This window comes from Cervus elaphus, chromosome X, assembly GCF_910594005.1.
Source record: "Cervus elaphus chromosome X, mCerEla1.1, whole genome shotgun sequence".
Taxonomy (NCBI): domain Eukaryota; kingdom Metazoa; phylum Chordata; class Mammalia; order Artiodactyla; family Cervidae; genus Cervus; species Cervus elaphus.
The window spans coordinates 108877100-108891643 of record NC_057848.1 but is presented as its reverse complement, the minus strand read 5'-3'; the positions used below and the strand labels follow the sequence as shown (position 1 = coordinate 108891643).

Here is a 14544-nt window from a genome sequence, read left to right as displayed (position 1 = left end):
TGAGCAACCACATCCCATGGTTCTCAGTCAGTGCACTCCCAACCAATGTCATAAAGCAATATGTCCCTTTACCCCCTTTACATTCAGGTAATTATGTGGAAGAGTATTCTGAAATACAGACTAACACACATGAGCCTGTTATTTTCAGAGTATTTAAATTATTAAATGACAATGAATTTACTGTTGCTGATGTTTAGTCTCTAAGTCATGTCCGACTCCTTTGTGACTCCATGGACCGTAGCCTGCCAGCCTCCTCTGTCCATGGGATTAGATTTTTCAGGCAAGAATGAATACAGCAGTGGATTGCCATTTCCTTCCCCAGGGGATTTTCCTGACCCAGGGATCAAACCCGCTTGTCCTGCATTAGCAGATTCTCTACCACTAGATACATTAAAACAGATTTTGTTTTCCTACAATCTTGGGAGGTGGAGAGGGACTCATGATTAAGATTAGATCATTTATAAACCATAAAAAGATACATTTCTTTGCACATCTAAGGATATTTTTAGTAAATTTTCATGAATATATAAACACACAGAAAAAGAACAGTAGACAATAAATCAAAACATAAACAATGCTTTTCTTTGAGGAGTGGGTATATGGATTTTGGTCCTGCTATAAACATATTACTTTTATAACTAAAAAAGATCAGTTTTATAACATGAAACAATAAAATTTTTATTCATTTTGTGGTGAAGGAACATTAAATTCTTTTTCAAAATGATAAAGTGATCACTTTCAATGAATGATTAAATGTACTATAGGAAAAGAGAATTGTACACTGTAATTACAGTTTACACAGTTACACAGAACAATACATGGCAATCTTTGGAAAATACTTTGATTAACACTTCACTGATAAATAACTTTAATACAACTAAGTTTCATTATTTATCATGGTCACATAAAATACAATAGCCTATGAACAAGCTGTTATTGACAATAAATGTGGTTTTGCCTGAAATTCTTAACCATATGCAGGTGTTTTCTTAAGCATTCAAGTTTTAAATTCTATTGCATTTTGACTGCAAAATGAAGCAGGTATGGCAAAATTAAACCCAGTAGCTAAAGAAAACACAAATACAAAAAACAGCAAAAGAACCTTGAGTTGGTTCTCCAAAATTTTCTTTTAGAATAAGTATTGATCTCATTTAGTAGTTCTGATAATATTCATAGCTACAGATTAATACTTACATGACAAAGGGACTTCAGAAGGATTAAACTACACAACACTATATTAATATGTCTTAAATAATTTACCACAGTCCACATTTCTTGAAAGTATTCTATACTAAAATGCAAGGTCAAATGAATTAGTATTTGAACTTTTCATATTTCTGAGACATACATTTTAACTTACACTACAAGAAAAATTAACAATACAAGACTGTAATTGTTATATTTTGAGTAACTAGATCTAGCACAATTAATTTCAGGGCCATGTACACTCTGCTTTAGCGATCAATGTCTTCTACTATTGCCTCAAGATTTTTGCAACAAGCTTTAACTTCCTCAATTGCAGTCATCCAATTATCATAAATAATTTTGTCATAAATTTCATCATTAACTTCCCTAACTACCCCTTCTTGCTGAGATTCAAGTGCATCACCTGAGAAAAATAATACTGATCTTGGGATTATGTAAGTACGTAAATTGTGACCAAGTAGAAAATCATCCTTTCCATTTGAGTTGATTCCTTGAGGAGTAAAGAAATTGAAGAATGAATCCTTGGGAAAATCTTCAGTTACAGTCCGGATTGTTCCCCAGACCCGGTGTTTCTGCTTTTTCTTGACTGTTTTCAAAGTGACATTCTTTCCTTCATTCCAATCTATTTTACAGCCTACGCAATACTCAATCGCGGTTCCCCTATAGGGATGGGGATCATAATATGCTAACCTTGACTTCAGCTTATAGGTCTTTGTCAACAGCTCATTTTTGAAATATTCATTTGGTTTGAAGTGAAACTCTAGTGTGAAACTGGGAGGTTCACCAGGATCTGAAAGCTTCACTTTAATATCTGTCAGGAGCTTCAGAATAGGCTCATCATACTTTTTAATCAAAGGAGTCAGTGTGTCAACGTTTTTTAAGACAGTCAGCCAAAAATCAGGAATTCCTTTAGGATCCTCTTCTTCTTTATTCTCATCTCCAGCTGCCTTGGTGTTGTCGTCATTGTCATCATCATCGCCATCATCCTCTTCCGCCTCCTCTTCAATAGCATAATCATAATAATCTTCTTCACAATCATCATCCTCATCCATGTAGTCAAGTAGCAGACCCTCCTCATTACCACACATCTCTTCCTCATCATACATTTCATCATCATAGTCCTCAGAATCTGATTTATATTCACATTCCTCTTTTGTAGGCTCATAGATTGCATTGATTATCTGACGTCTTTTTTCCAATAAAGGCTGATACATTTCAGCAAACTTTCTTTCAATACCATGAAATTCCCTCAGGAATTTGGACTCTAGATTGGCCACTCTAGTTTGAAGCTTTTTGAGGGCTAATACACGGTATTTAACTTTCACAGGTAGACTTTCAACAAAGTCTGTATCTAAAACATAACCGATAAGTCCTTTTGGATGGTCTGGTTCTGAATCCTCATCAGTATCTTCACCTTTTTCCCCGCCTTCCCCGGACGCAGCAGCAGCCTCTTCACCTTTCCCCCCTTCTTCCCCAGGACCCACAGCGGCTTCTTCACCGCGCTCCCCATCAACTCCAGGCACAGCTGCGGCATCTTCACCGCTCTCCGACTGCTCCCCGGACCCCTCCATCATTACCTTATCACCAGACTCTTCTTGACTGGATTCTAACAGTTCCTTGTGGTCGGCTGACTCGGCCATTTTTCAAAGGACCTCACACGCCTAATTGACTACCGTCCAGATCAGGAGACCTGACCTCCGCAAAGACTCACCGGAATATCAGACGCGGCGCTGACTGGGACAGAGGTGAAATGAACGGTAGTGGTCTGACTGTGTTGCGGGAGCCTAGAGCGACGGTCGAGGCTGCTGCCGGGATGAAGGCGGTGCGGAGGCTGTGAGAACCAGAGGCAGCGGTATCCTGGCTGGGGTACAGAGAGCAGCGATGGCCGCAGTGACCTGCACGAGCAGGCCAGAGACTGCAGAGAGCCGCAGTGAGCTGATCTCCGCAAGCATCAGCTGCTACAAGAAACAGCCGATGACGCAATGATTACGCAGCCGTCTCTTGGCTAGATTTTTTTGGTGCAAATAGCTTGTTGCGTCACTCCCTCCCTCCCCGACAACTCTACTCTAATTTCATTTGTTGGGCTGCAGTGATCGACAAACCGTGAACCAATAAATTATTAGATCTATCAAGTTTCCAACTCTTGTCACCTTCCCAGGTTCTCTAATATGGCTGCTTAATCCACCTCCCGCTAGTCCCACAGCACCACCCGAGTTTTCTAGAAACCAGGTTTTACTAGCTTATTCTTTCAGTTTTCAACTGGTATTATATTTTTATAATTTCAAAAGAGAAAATAGCAACTAAAATGCCAGATAAAGCATTCATCCATTCTAAATCTGTCCCTTTGATTTTAGCCCTGGGCTCTGGGAAGGAAAGAGATGAGAGGGAAAAGAATTTACAGAGAGGTTAGAAGGGGAAAACAACTAAAAAAATTAGCAAATGCTGGTCTCAAGGTGGTGTAACTGCCAGTGATTTAAATATTCTGTATTCTGTTTTTCTGTATTTTCCACAAGCTATAGGATAAGTGACCAGTAATTTTAGATTGGAAAATCTCCCCTAACATTTCCTGGGGTAGGGGATGGGGACAGGAAGGAGGTTAGATGGTTAGGAGGTTGGGTTAAAGAGCACTTGCGATGAAGAGCCAAAACGCTGTATCCCACTATATGAGTATCCCACTATATAAAACCTCTGTATATGTATCCCACTATATAAAACCAGCTGTCTGTCTTATAGTCAATAACCCAGTCCTAATACTGATAGGACTTGCCCCTCCCTCTCTCTTGATTCTGGCTTTAAAGCCATTGGGAATGTTTAGAAGAAATGCTCAATTGTAAAGTGATATATATCGTAAAAATCTTAACATTTGCTTGACAGCTGTTATTTAAAATAATCTAAATCTCAGTATTAAAGACATGGTTAGATATATGATAGAGTGTCCATAGGATGGAATACCATGCAGCCATTAAAATTTTTCCTTTGGGTAGGCTCATTGGTGATGTTTACTTTGTCCATTTTGCCAATGCTGATAATTTTTTAAGTGAACAATTTTTTAAAAACTGTCTTTTCCAGATTTGAACTCTAATTTTTATCATGCTACTATCATAGAGATAAACACTGTTTACATATACAACACTGTTTGTTGTATTTCTTTACAGATTCTTTCAGTATGTAGGTAAAATTCTTTTTTACTTATTTTATCTCTCTGTACTGTATATGATTACATTATTTACAAAATTCAATTTTCAGGTTCGAGTATCAATCTGGATAGTTCCATAGTTAAAAGCCGTACATTTCAGATTTTCTTTTCCTGGTTCTGTATATATATATATATACGCTTAAAAAAGAATGAAGTTCTGATACAACAACATGGATGAACCTTGAAAATATTATGCTACGTGATATAAGCCACATGCAAAAGGACAAATACTGTATGATTCAACTTATACAAGGTGACATAAAATAGGCAAATTCAAGGAGACACAAAGTATAATAGATATTATCAGAGGCTGGGGGAATGAGGAACAGAGAGTTATAGTTTAAGGGGTACAGAGTTTCAGTTTGGGATGATAAAGTTGTGGAACTGAGTATTGATGATAAATGTACAATATTGTGAATGTACCTAATGCAACTGAATTATACACTTAATAAATGGTTAAAATGGTGAATTTTGTTTTATGTATATTTTACCACAATAAAAATTCAATTACAGTACCTGTTACAATAATATTAATCATAAAAGAATATATAGAATTAGATTTAACAAAAGTACAAGATTTATTCACTGAAAATTATAAAACATTGCAGACAGTAATTAGAGAAGACAAATAAATGGAGCAAATTTAGGGCTTCCCTGATAGCTCAGTTGGTAAAGAATCTATCTGTAATGCAGGAGACCCCGGTTCAATTTCTGGGTCAGGGAAATCCACTGGAGAAGGGATAGGCTACCCACTCCAGTATTCTTGGGCTTCCCTTGTGGCTCAGCTGTTAAAGAACCTGCCTGCAATACAGGAGACCTGGGTTGGGAAGATCCTCTGGAGAAGGGAAAGACTACCCACTCCAGTATTCTGGCCTGGAGAATTTCATGGATTTTATAGTCCATGGGGTCACAAAGAGTCGTACACGACTGAGTGACTTTCACACATGTATCTTAATATTTTGATGGACATTTGGATTGATTCCAACGTGAACTATTGTGAATAATGCTGCTATGAAGTTTGATGTGCAAGTATTCTTTTGAGTCTCTGCTTTCAATTCTTTGGGAAAATACATGGTGTTAATAGAATTACTGGATCACGTGGTAATTCTATGTGTCCATTTTTGAGGAAAGATCAAACTATTTTCCATGATGGCTGTAGAATTTTACATTCCCAGTAGCAATGCATAAAGGTTGCAATTTCTCCCAATTCTCACCGAAGCATATTTTTTTTTCATTTTTTAACACATCATAATGAGTATGAAGTTATATTTCTTTCTGGTATTGAATTTACTTTCCCAAACAACTAGTTCTATTGAGTATATTTCCAAGTACTTATTACTCATTTGTATACCTTATTTGGGGCTTCCCCAATGATTCAGTGGTAAAGAATCCGCATGCAATGCAGGAGACATGGGTTCGATCCCTGGGTCAGGAAGATTCTTTAGAGGAGGAAACAGCAACCCACTCCAGTACTGTTGGCTGGAGAATCCCATGGACAGAGGAGCCTGGCCAGCTACAACCCATATGGTTGCACTTCGGACACGACTGAAGTGACTTAGCATGCGTGCCCACAAACCTTATTTAGAGAAAATGTCTATTCAAGCTCTATGTCCATTTTGAATTGGTTTGATTTTTGTTGTTGTTGAGATGTATAATTTTTGTGTATTCTAGATATTAAGCCATTGTCAAATATATGATTTGCAAATGATTTTCTCTCATTCTGGGGGTTATCTTTTCACTCTCTTGATAGTGTCCTTTGATGCACAAACATTATTAATTCTGATGAAGTCTGAATTATTTATACTGCTTTTGTTGCCTGTACTTTTGGCATCATCTCCAAGAAACCATTGCCAAACCAATGTCATGAAGTTGGCCCTCTATGTCTCCTATGTCACTTAGTTTTCCTTCTAAGTGTTTTACATATAAAACATTTGTATTGTTCTTTGATCCATTTTGCATTGATATTTGTATATGGTATAAGGTAGGTGTCTGATTTTGTTCTCTTGTATGCAAATATCCAGTTTTCTCAGCACTATCCATTGAAGAAAAACAATCTTTTCTCCATTTTATAGTCTTGGCACACTTGTTGAAAATCAATTGATAATAAATGTGAGAATTTATTTCTGAGCTGTCTGTTCTATTTCATTTGTCTATATGTCTGTCTTTATGCCAGTTTCACACTGTTTTGATCACTGTAGCTTTGTTGTAAGTTTTAAAATCAGAAAGTGTAAGTCCCCCAACTTTGTTCTTCACTTTTCAGTATTGTTTCAGATACTGGAAATCAACTGTGATTTCATAAGAAACTTCAGGATGAGTTTTGTGTTGTTGTTCAGTTGCTAAGTTGTGTGGACTCCTTGTGACCCCACAGACTGCAGCACTCCAGGCTTCTCTGTCCTCCACCATCTTCCAGAGTTTGTTCATATTCATGTCCATCGAGTTGGTGATGCTATCTATCTGTTTCATTCTCTGTTACCCCTTCTCCTTTTGCTTTCAGTCTTCGCCAGTGGTTTGGCTCTTCTCATCAGGTAGCCAAAGTATTGGAGCTTACTATTTTTCAAAAATATATATCTTTGGGAATTTGATAGGGATTGCATTGATTCTGTAGATCTCTTTGGGTAATATTATCATTTAAAAAATATTAAGTCTTCCAATTCATGAGCATAAAATGTTTCTTTATGTATGTATGTCTTTAATTTCTTTCAGCACTGTTTTGTAGTTTTCAGTGTACGAGTATTCCACCTCTTTGGTTTAATTACTCCTAAGTACTTCATTTTATTCATGCCTCTCTAACTTGAATGGCTTTCTTAATTTCCTTTTCAGAGTATTCATTGTTAGCATATAGAAATACAACTAATTTTTACATGTTGATTTTGCTCCTTTCAATGTTTCTGAATTAGTTTATTTTCTCTAACGTATTTATTTTAATCTTTAGGGTTTTCTATATGACATCTGTAAGCAGAGATAATTTTACTTCTGCATTTAAAATTTGGATATCTTATTATTTTTTTCTCACTTGATTCTGCCTAGAACTTCCAATACTATGCTGGATTGTTGTTCAGACACTAACTAGTGTCTGACTCCTTGGTATCCATGAACTGCAGCATGCCAGGTTTCCCTGTCCTTTACTATCTCCCAGAGTTTGCTCAAACTCATGTCTGTTGAGTTGGTGATGCCATCCAACCATCTCATCTTCTGTCAGGCCCTTCTCCTCATGCCCTCAATCTTTCCCAGCATCAGGGTCTTTTCCAATGAGTCAACTCTTCACATGAGGTGGCCAAAGTATTGGAGTTTCAGCTTCAGCATCGGTCCTTCCAATGAACACCCAGGACTTATCTCCTTCAGGATGGACTGATTGGATCTCCTTGCAGTCCAAGGGACTCTCAAGAGTCTTCTCCAACACCACAGTTCAAAAGCATCAAATTTTCGGTGCAAAGCTTTCTTCATAGTCCAACTCTCACATCCATACATGACCACTGGAAAAACCATAGCCTTGACCAGATGGACCTTTGTTGGCAAAGTAATGTCTCCGCTTTTTAATATGCTGTCTAGGTTGGTCAGAACTTCCCTTCCAAGGAGTAAGCGTCTTTTAATTTCATGGCTGCAGTCACCATCTACAGTGATTTTGGAGCCCCAAAAAATAAAGTCTGACACTGTTTCCACTGTCTCCCCATCTGTTTCCCATGAGGTGATGGGACTGGATGCCATGATCTTAGTTTTCTGAATGTTGAGCTTTAAGCCAACTTTTTCACTCTCCTCTTTCACTTTCATCAAGAGGCTTTTTAGTTCCTCTTCACTTTCTGCCATAAGGGTGGTGTCATCTGTATATCTGAGGTTATTGATATTTCTCCCGGCAATCTTGATTCCAGCTTGTGCTTCTTCCAGCCCAGCGTTTCTCATGATGTACTCTGCATATAAGTTAAATAAGCAGGGTGACAACATACAGCCTTGATGTACTCCTTTTCCTATTTGGAACCAATCTGTTGTTCCATGTCCAGTTCTAACTGTTGCTTCCTGACCTGCATACAGGTTTCTCGAGAGGCAGGTCAGGTGGTCTGGTATTCCCATCTCCTTCAGAATTTTCCACAGTTGATTGTGATCCACACAGTCAAAGGCTTTGGCGTAGTCAATAAAGCAGAAATAGATGTATTTCTGGGACTCTCTTGCTTTTTTGATGATCCAGCAGATATTGGCAATTTGATCTCTGATTCCTCTGCCTTTTCTAAAACCAGCTTGAACATCTGGAAGTTCTCAGTTCATGTATTGCTGAAGCCTGGCTTGGAGTATTACTCAGCTATAAAAAGTAATTATTTGAGTCAGTTCTAATGAGGTGGATTTACCTAGAGCCTATTATGCAGAGTGAAGTAAGTCAAAAAGAGAAAGACAAATACTGTATATTAATGCATATATATGGAATTTAGAAAGATGGTATCAATAATCCTACATGCAGGGCAACGAAGGAAACACAGATGTAAAGAACAGACTTTTGGACTCAATGGGAGAAGGAGAGGGTGGGGTGATTTGACAGAATAGCATTGAAACATATACAGTACCGTATGTAAAATAGATACCAGTGCGAGTTTGATATATGAAACAGGGCACCTAAAGTCAGTGCTCTGTGACAACCTGGAGGGATAGGGTGAGGAGTGGTTTGGACTGGGTTCAGGATGAAGGGGACACATGTATACCTATGACTGATTTATATTGATATATGGCAAAAACCGTCACAATATTGCAAATAAATTATCTTCCAATTAAAATAAATTTTAGTAAACCACATCACTGATGGGCAGGGTGGTGGTTTGCAGAAACTAACGCTTGTGACTAGTGATTTGTTATGTAAATAAATATTGAAATACCCATGTTTGAATAAATAGCAATAACTTTTTTTGAGCTTAATGTATTTATATGAAACTTTGTATATGTCTTACTTAAGCATTCTAATATTTTGTCAGTGTGACAGGCAGTGCAGCAGTCACCTCTGTGAAGGTGAACAGAACATCTATTACAAATATCCTATGTTCCACTGCAAGAGTGTATTTCACTTCACTTTCCCCTGGAAGAGCAGACTCTACACTTTTGGGGAGCAATTTTTTTAGTCCTCTGCATATTACTGCCTCCAGAATAGATTCTTTTATTACATGATAGTCGACAAGGTGGATCCTTACGGGGGGCTCTTTTAGAAATGCCACTACAATATTGTAAAGTAATTAGCCTCCAACTAATAAAAATAAATGAAAAAAAAAAAAAAAAGAAATGCCACAAGAACAAGGTGTGACACCACCACTACATTCACCAGAAGGTAAGTTACCCATTCTTTAGCTACTGCTAACAAAAATTGCCTGTAAGTCATTTTATTCTGGGCATTAAAGCTACAATAAATTTTAAATGCATTGAATAAACATAAATTACTCAAACAGAAACCCACTTTCTTATACCATTTTCAAGTTTTCCAGAGGATATTGAAGTTTGCCAGATATTGATTGGATCAATCAACTCCTTTCATAATTTATCATATTCTAATATACAAGAGGTCTTAGTTATCTAATCATCAGTCCTCCTGTCTTCTTTTTCTGTAGATTCTATGGAGGCATCATCAACAGCTGTCACCAGGAGAACTAGCCTCTTATCTTCCCATATAAGAAAAATCACTCCTCACATCTGTAAGACTGTCATTTCTCCCTTCTGTAGATTTTTAGATTTAAAATTTTTTAATTTGGTTTGGTAGACCACAATCTTCTTGTATAGTCCCACAAAACCTGGATTTATTTTTCAACAATAAACAATAAGCAATTTGAAAAGATGTGGACACACTATTGTAATAATTGTCTTGGTAAATATGGTGCAATGAACCAAAATAATGTTTTATTAATGGAACCAATAATATTGTTTCCTTTCACCATGTAAACCTCAAGGTTGTATAGGTTATATATATATATATATATATATATAACCTAATCAAAGGTTGTATATATTTCACTTTCACTATTCCATACTGTGTAAGTTTTCTGGGATTATAGGTTTTGAATCTGAGTCATCGTCTCCACTTTATTATTGACACATCAAGTGATAACTCTTGTTTGGGTGTATAGATCAATTGAAATTTCAGTAGAAAATAATCCAAAAGAGGTTTAACTTTTGAAATTCTGCCTACAGGAAGTGGTGTTTCTGAGTTATCATTAAAGTTAAGAAATGTCATTATTCAAACCTTTTTCTCATCACACATAATCTTTGGAAAGATAGGTGTTTCAAGTAAGGGATCAGTCAACCACTATTTTTCCCAATGTGACTTTCCTATTCCATCAAAATTATTAATCTAGGAACCTTCTTAATGTCACAATTGGTTACATCAGTCCATTTTAAATTCTTATCATACATTATATATGATTTTTCATTCTGCTGGTGACACAGGTTTGTTTGAGAAGCAGTCAACTCCAAACATCATTACCAAAATTAATTCTGTTATTTCACTAACACTTTGTGGGTTATTACATTCAATAATTACACCTGACACGCCAGCAAAGTCTTCCAATTGTCATGAAATTATGTCTTCAATCCACTCTTCTGTAGAAGCAAAGGAGCATTCTCCAGCATACTCTCCAAACTCTCCAAAATGTTTCATTTTTTCATCTTCCATATGAGAATCAATCATTAAAGCTTTTTGTCTTTTTTGTTAGTCTAATGTTCACTTAATCTGAATCAGAACTATATTTTGAAGAACTATCATCTTCTGAAGACGTTAGTGCATATGTTGCTAGGACAATAAGAGAAAGTATCTGCATAAAATTTACTGAAAAATTCTTCACTCAAAATTTCACAAAACATCATTTTTTTTAAAGTTTATGGCAATAAACTTTCATTTATAATATACACAAGGTTGGAATAAAAACCTAACAGAACAAAATGTGAATGATAATGACAATTATAAATTGTATAATGAATACTTGATCAATTTTAAGATAAACAATTTCACACAGTGATGTTAATTGTATCACACTCTAAAAAGGTATTTATATGTCTCCAGTCAGTAACGTTCAGGGAACAAAAGATGTATTACTATGTCTCTAGTCAATAATGTGTTAAAGGGCACACACAAGATCCTGTGCACACCAGGACAAAGGGGATAAAAGCAGTGACTTCACAAGAGATTGAGTCATATCTACATGCTAGTATTACAGGGTTTCCTGTGGAGGTGGGGGAGGGCCAACTGTGGCTCACCACACAGACAAAAATATTGATAGTGGCAGCTCTAACAATTACTTATTGGCGTGAGCCCTCCTGGAGGCCACCATTTCCTCCCCAAGATCCAGCCCCACCCAATAGACTATAGGCTTCAGTGCTAGAACACCTCAGGCCAAACAACCAACAGGGTAGAACCAGAAGTGTTAGTTACTCAGTCATATCTGACTCTTTGAAATCCCATAGACTGTAGCCCACCAGCCTTCTCTGACTATGGAATTCTCAAGGCAAGAATACTGGAGTGAGTTGCCATTCCCTTCTCCAGGGAATCTTACTGACCCAAGGATCGAACCTGGGTCTCCTGCATTGCAGGCAGATTCTTAACTGTCTGAGCAACCAGGGAAGCCCAATAGGGTGGGAACACAGCCCCAACCATCAGCACACATGCTGCTGAAAGTCTTCCTGAGCATAGACACATCCACCAGGGGAAAAACACCCAGCTCCACCCACCAGTGGCCAACAAGTCCCTCCCACCAGGAGGCCTGCAAAAGTCTCTTGGATAGCCTCATCCACCAGAAAGCAGACAGTAGATGAAAGAATTACAATCCTGCAGCCTGTGGAATGGAAACTGCAGGCAGAGAAAGTTGAATAAAATGAGGTGGCAAAGAAAAATATTTCAGATGAAGGAACACAATAAAACCCCAGAAGAACAACTAAGTGAAGTGGAAATAGACAATCTACTAGAAAAAGATTTCAGAGTAATGATTGTGAAGATGATCCAAGATCTCAGAAATAGAATGGAGGCACATGTCAAAAAGATAAAAGAAATGTTTAACAAAGACCTACAAGAAATAAAAAACAAACAAAGATGAACAATACAATAACTGAAATTTTAAAATACACTAGAATGAATCAATAGCAGAGTAACTGAGGCAGAAGAATGGATAAGTGATCTGGAAGACAGACTACTGGAAATTACCACCATAGAACAGAATAAAGAAAAACAGTGAAAAGAAATGAGGACAGCCTAAGAGAACTCTGGGATAACATTAAATGCATGAATATTTGTATTATAAGAGTGCAAAAATGAAAACAGAGAGAGAACTTGAGAAATTATTTGAAGAGATAATAGCTAAAAACTTCCCTAACATGGGAAAGGAAATAGTCACCCAAGTCTAAGAAGCAAAGAGAGTTCCAGGAAGGATATACCCAAGGAGGAAAATGCAGAAACACATTATAATCAAATAGACAAAACTTAAAGACAATATAATTGTCTTTAATTTAATGTCTCTCTATTTTTAAATTGAGATATAGTTGATGTATAACATTATATTGGGCTTCCCAGGGGCACTAATGGTAAAGAATCTGCCTGCCAATGCAGGAGATGCAAGACATGTGGGTTCAATCCCTGGGTTGGGAAGATCCCCTGGAGTAGAAAATGGCACCCAACTCCAGGATTCTTGCCTTGAAAATTTCATGGGCAGAGGAGCCTGGTGGGCTACAGTCCATGGGGTCATGAAGAGTTGGACACAACTTAGTGACTGAGCACTAGAAAGACAAAGAAAGATATTAAAAGCAGCAAGGGAAAGGAAACAAATAACATACAAGAAAACTTCCATAAGGATATCAGATGATTTCTCAGAAGAAACTCTGCAGGATAGAAGGGAGTGAAAAAATATATTTAAGATGATAAAAGGGGAAGAACCTACAACCAAGAGTACTCTACCAAGAAAAGCTTTCATTCAGATTTAGCAGAGAAATCAAAAGATTTACAGACAAGCAAAAGCTAAGAGAATTCAGACCAGATCTGTAACAAATGCTAAGGAACTTCTCTAAGCAGAAAAAGAAAAGGCCACTACTAGAAACAATAAATAATTTTGGATGGAAAAGCTCACCAGTAAAGGCAAGCATGCAGGAAAGATAGTGAATAATTCACACACAGGTATGATATCAAAACCAGAAATTGTGAAAAAAAAAAAAAGAGAGCACAAATTCAGGATATTGCAAATGAGTATGAGATTAAAAGAGCATAAATTTAAAACAATTTAGCTTATTTATAGACTGCTACCTCAAAACCTCATGGTAACTTCAAACCAAAATTCTACAGTATGTACACACAAGTAAATAAAAAGGAATCCAAACACAACACTAAATTTAGTCATCAAATTACAGGAGAAGAGAACAAAACAGAAAGGGAAGAAAAATACCTACAAGAGAAACCCAAAACAATTAAGAAAATGGCAAGAGGAATATACATATTGATAATCACCTTAAATGCAAATAGATTAAATACTACAACCATAAGACAGAGGGTGGCTGAATGGGTACAAAAACAAGACCCATACATATGCTGTCTATAAGAGACCCATTTCAGATCTAGGGACACATACAGACTGAAAGGGAGAGGAAGGAAAAAGGTATTCCATGCAAATGGAAATCAGAAGAAAATTGGGGTAGCAATACTCATATCAAACGTAATAGGCCTAAAATGAAGATTGTTACAAGAGACAAAGAAGCAAAGTAGCTAATGCTCGAGGGATTAATCCAAGAAGATACAACAATGTAAATATTGGTGGACCCAACATAGGCGCGTCCCAGAATATAAACTAAATTCTAACATCTATAAAAAGAGAAATTGAGAGTGACACAATAATAGTGGGGGATTTAACACACCTTCTTCAATGGACAAATCATTCAGACAGAAAAATCAATAAGAAAACACAGGATTTAAATAACAAATTAGACCAGATAGACTTAACTGACATTTAAAGAGTATTCCATCCAAAGAAGCAGAACACACATTCTTCTCAAGGAGACATGGAACTTTCTCCAGGATTGATCACATGCTGTGTCACAAAGCAAGCCTTGGTAAATTTAAGAAAAGTGAGATCATGTATTCCCTATCCCGATCCCCCCTCCCACCTCCCTCTCCACCCGATTCCTCTGGGTCTTCCCAGTGCACCAGG

General features: G+C 37.1%; 1 protein-coding gene across 1 annotated transcript; it reads right to left on the bottom strand.

Annotated features, from left to right (window-relative positions):
* Positions 1-361: 361 nt before the first annotated feature.
* On the bottom strand, positions 362-3158 carry NAP1L2 (nucleosome assembly protein 1 like 2). Its single transcript, XM_043896315.1, has one exon. The coding sequence runs from the start codon at positions 2844-2846 to the stop codon at positions 1455-1457; it is 1392 nt and encodes a 463-aa protein (XP_043752250.1). The 5' UTR covers positions 2847-3158; the 3' UTR covers positions 362-1454.
* Positions 3159-14544: the final 11386 nt, after the last annotated feature.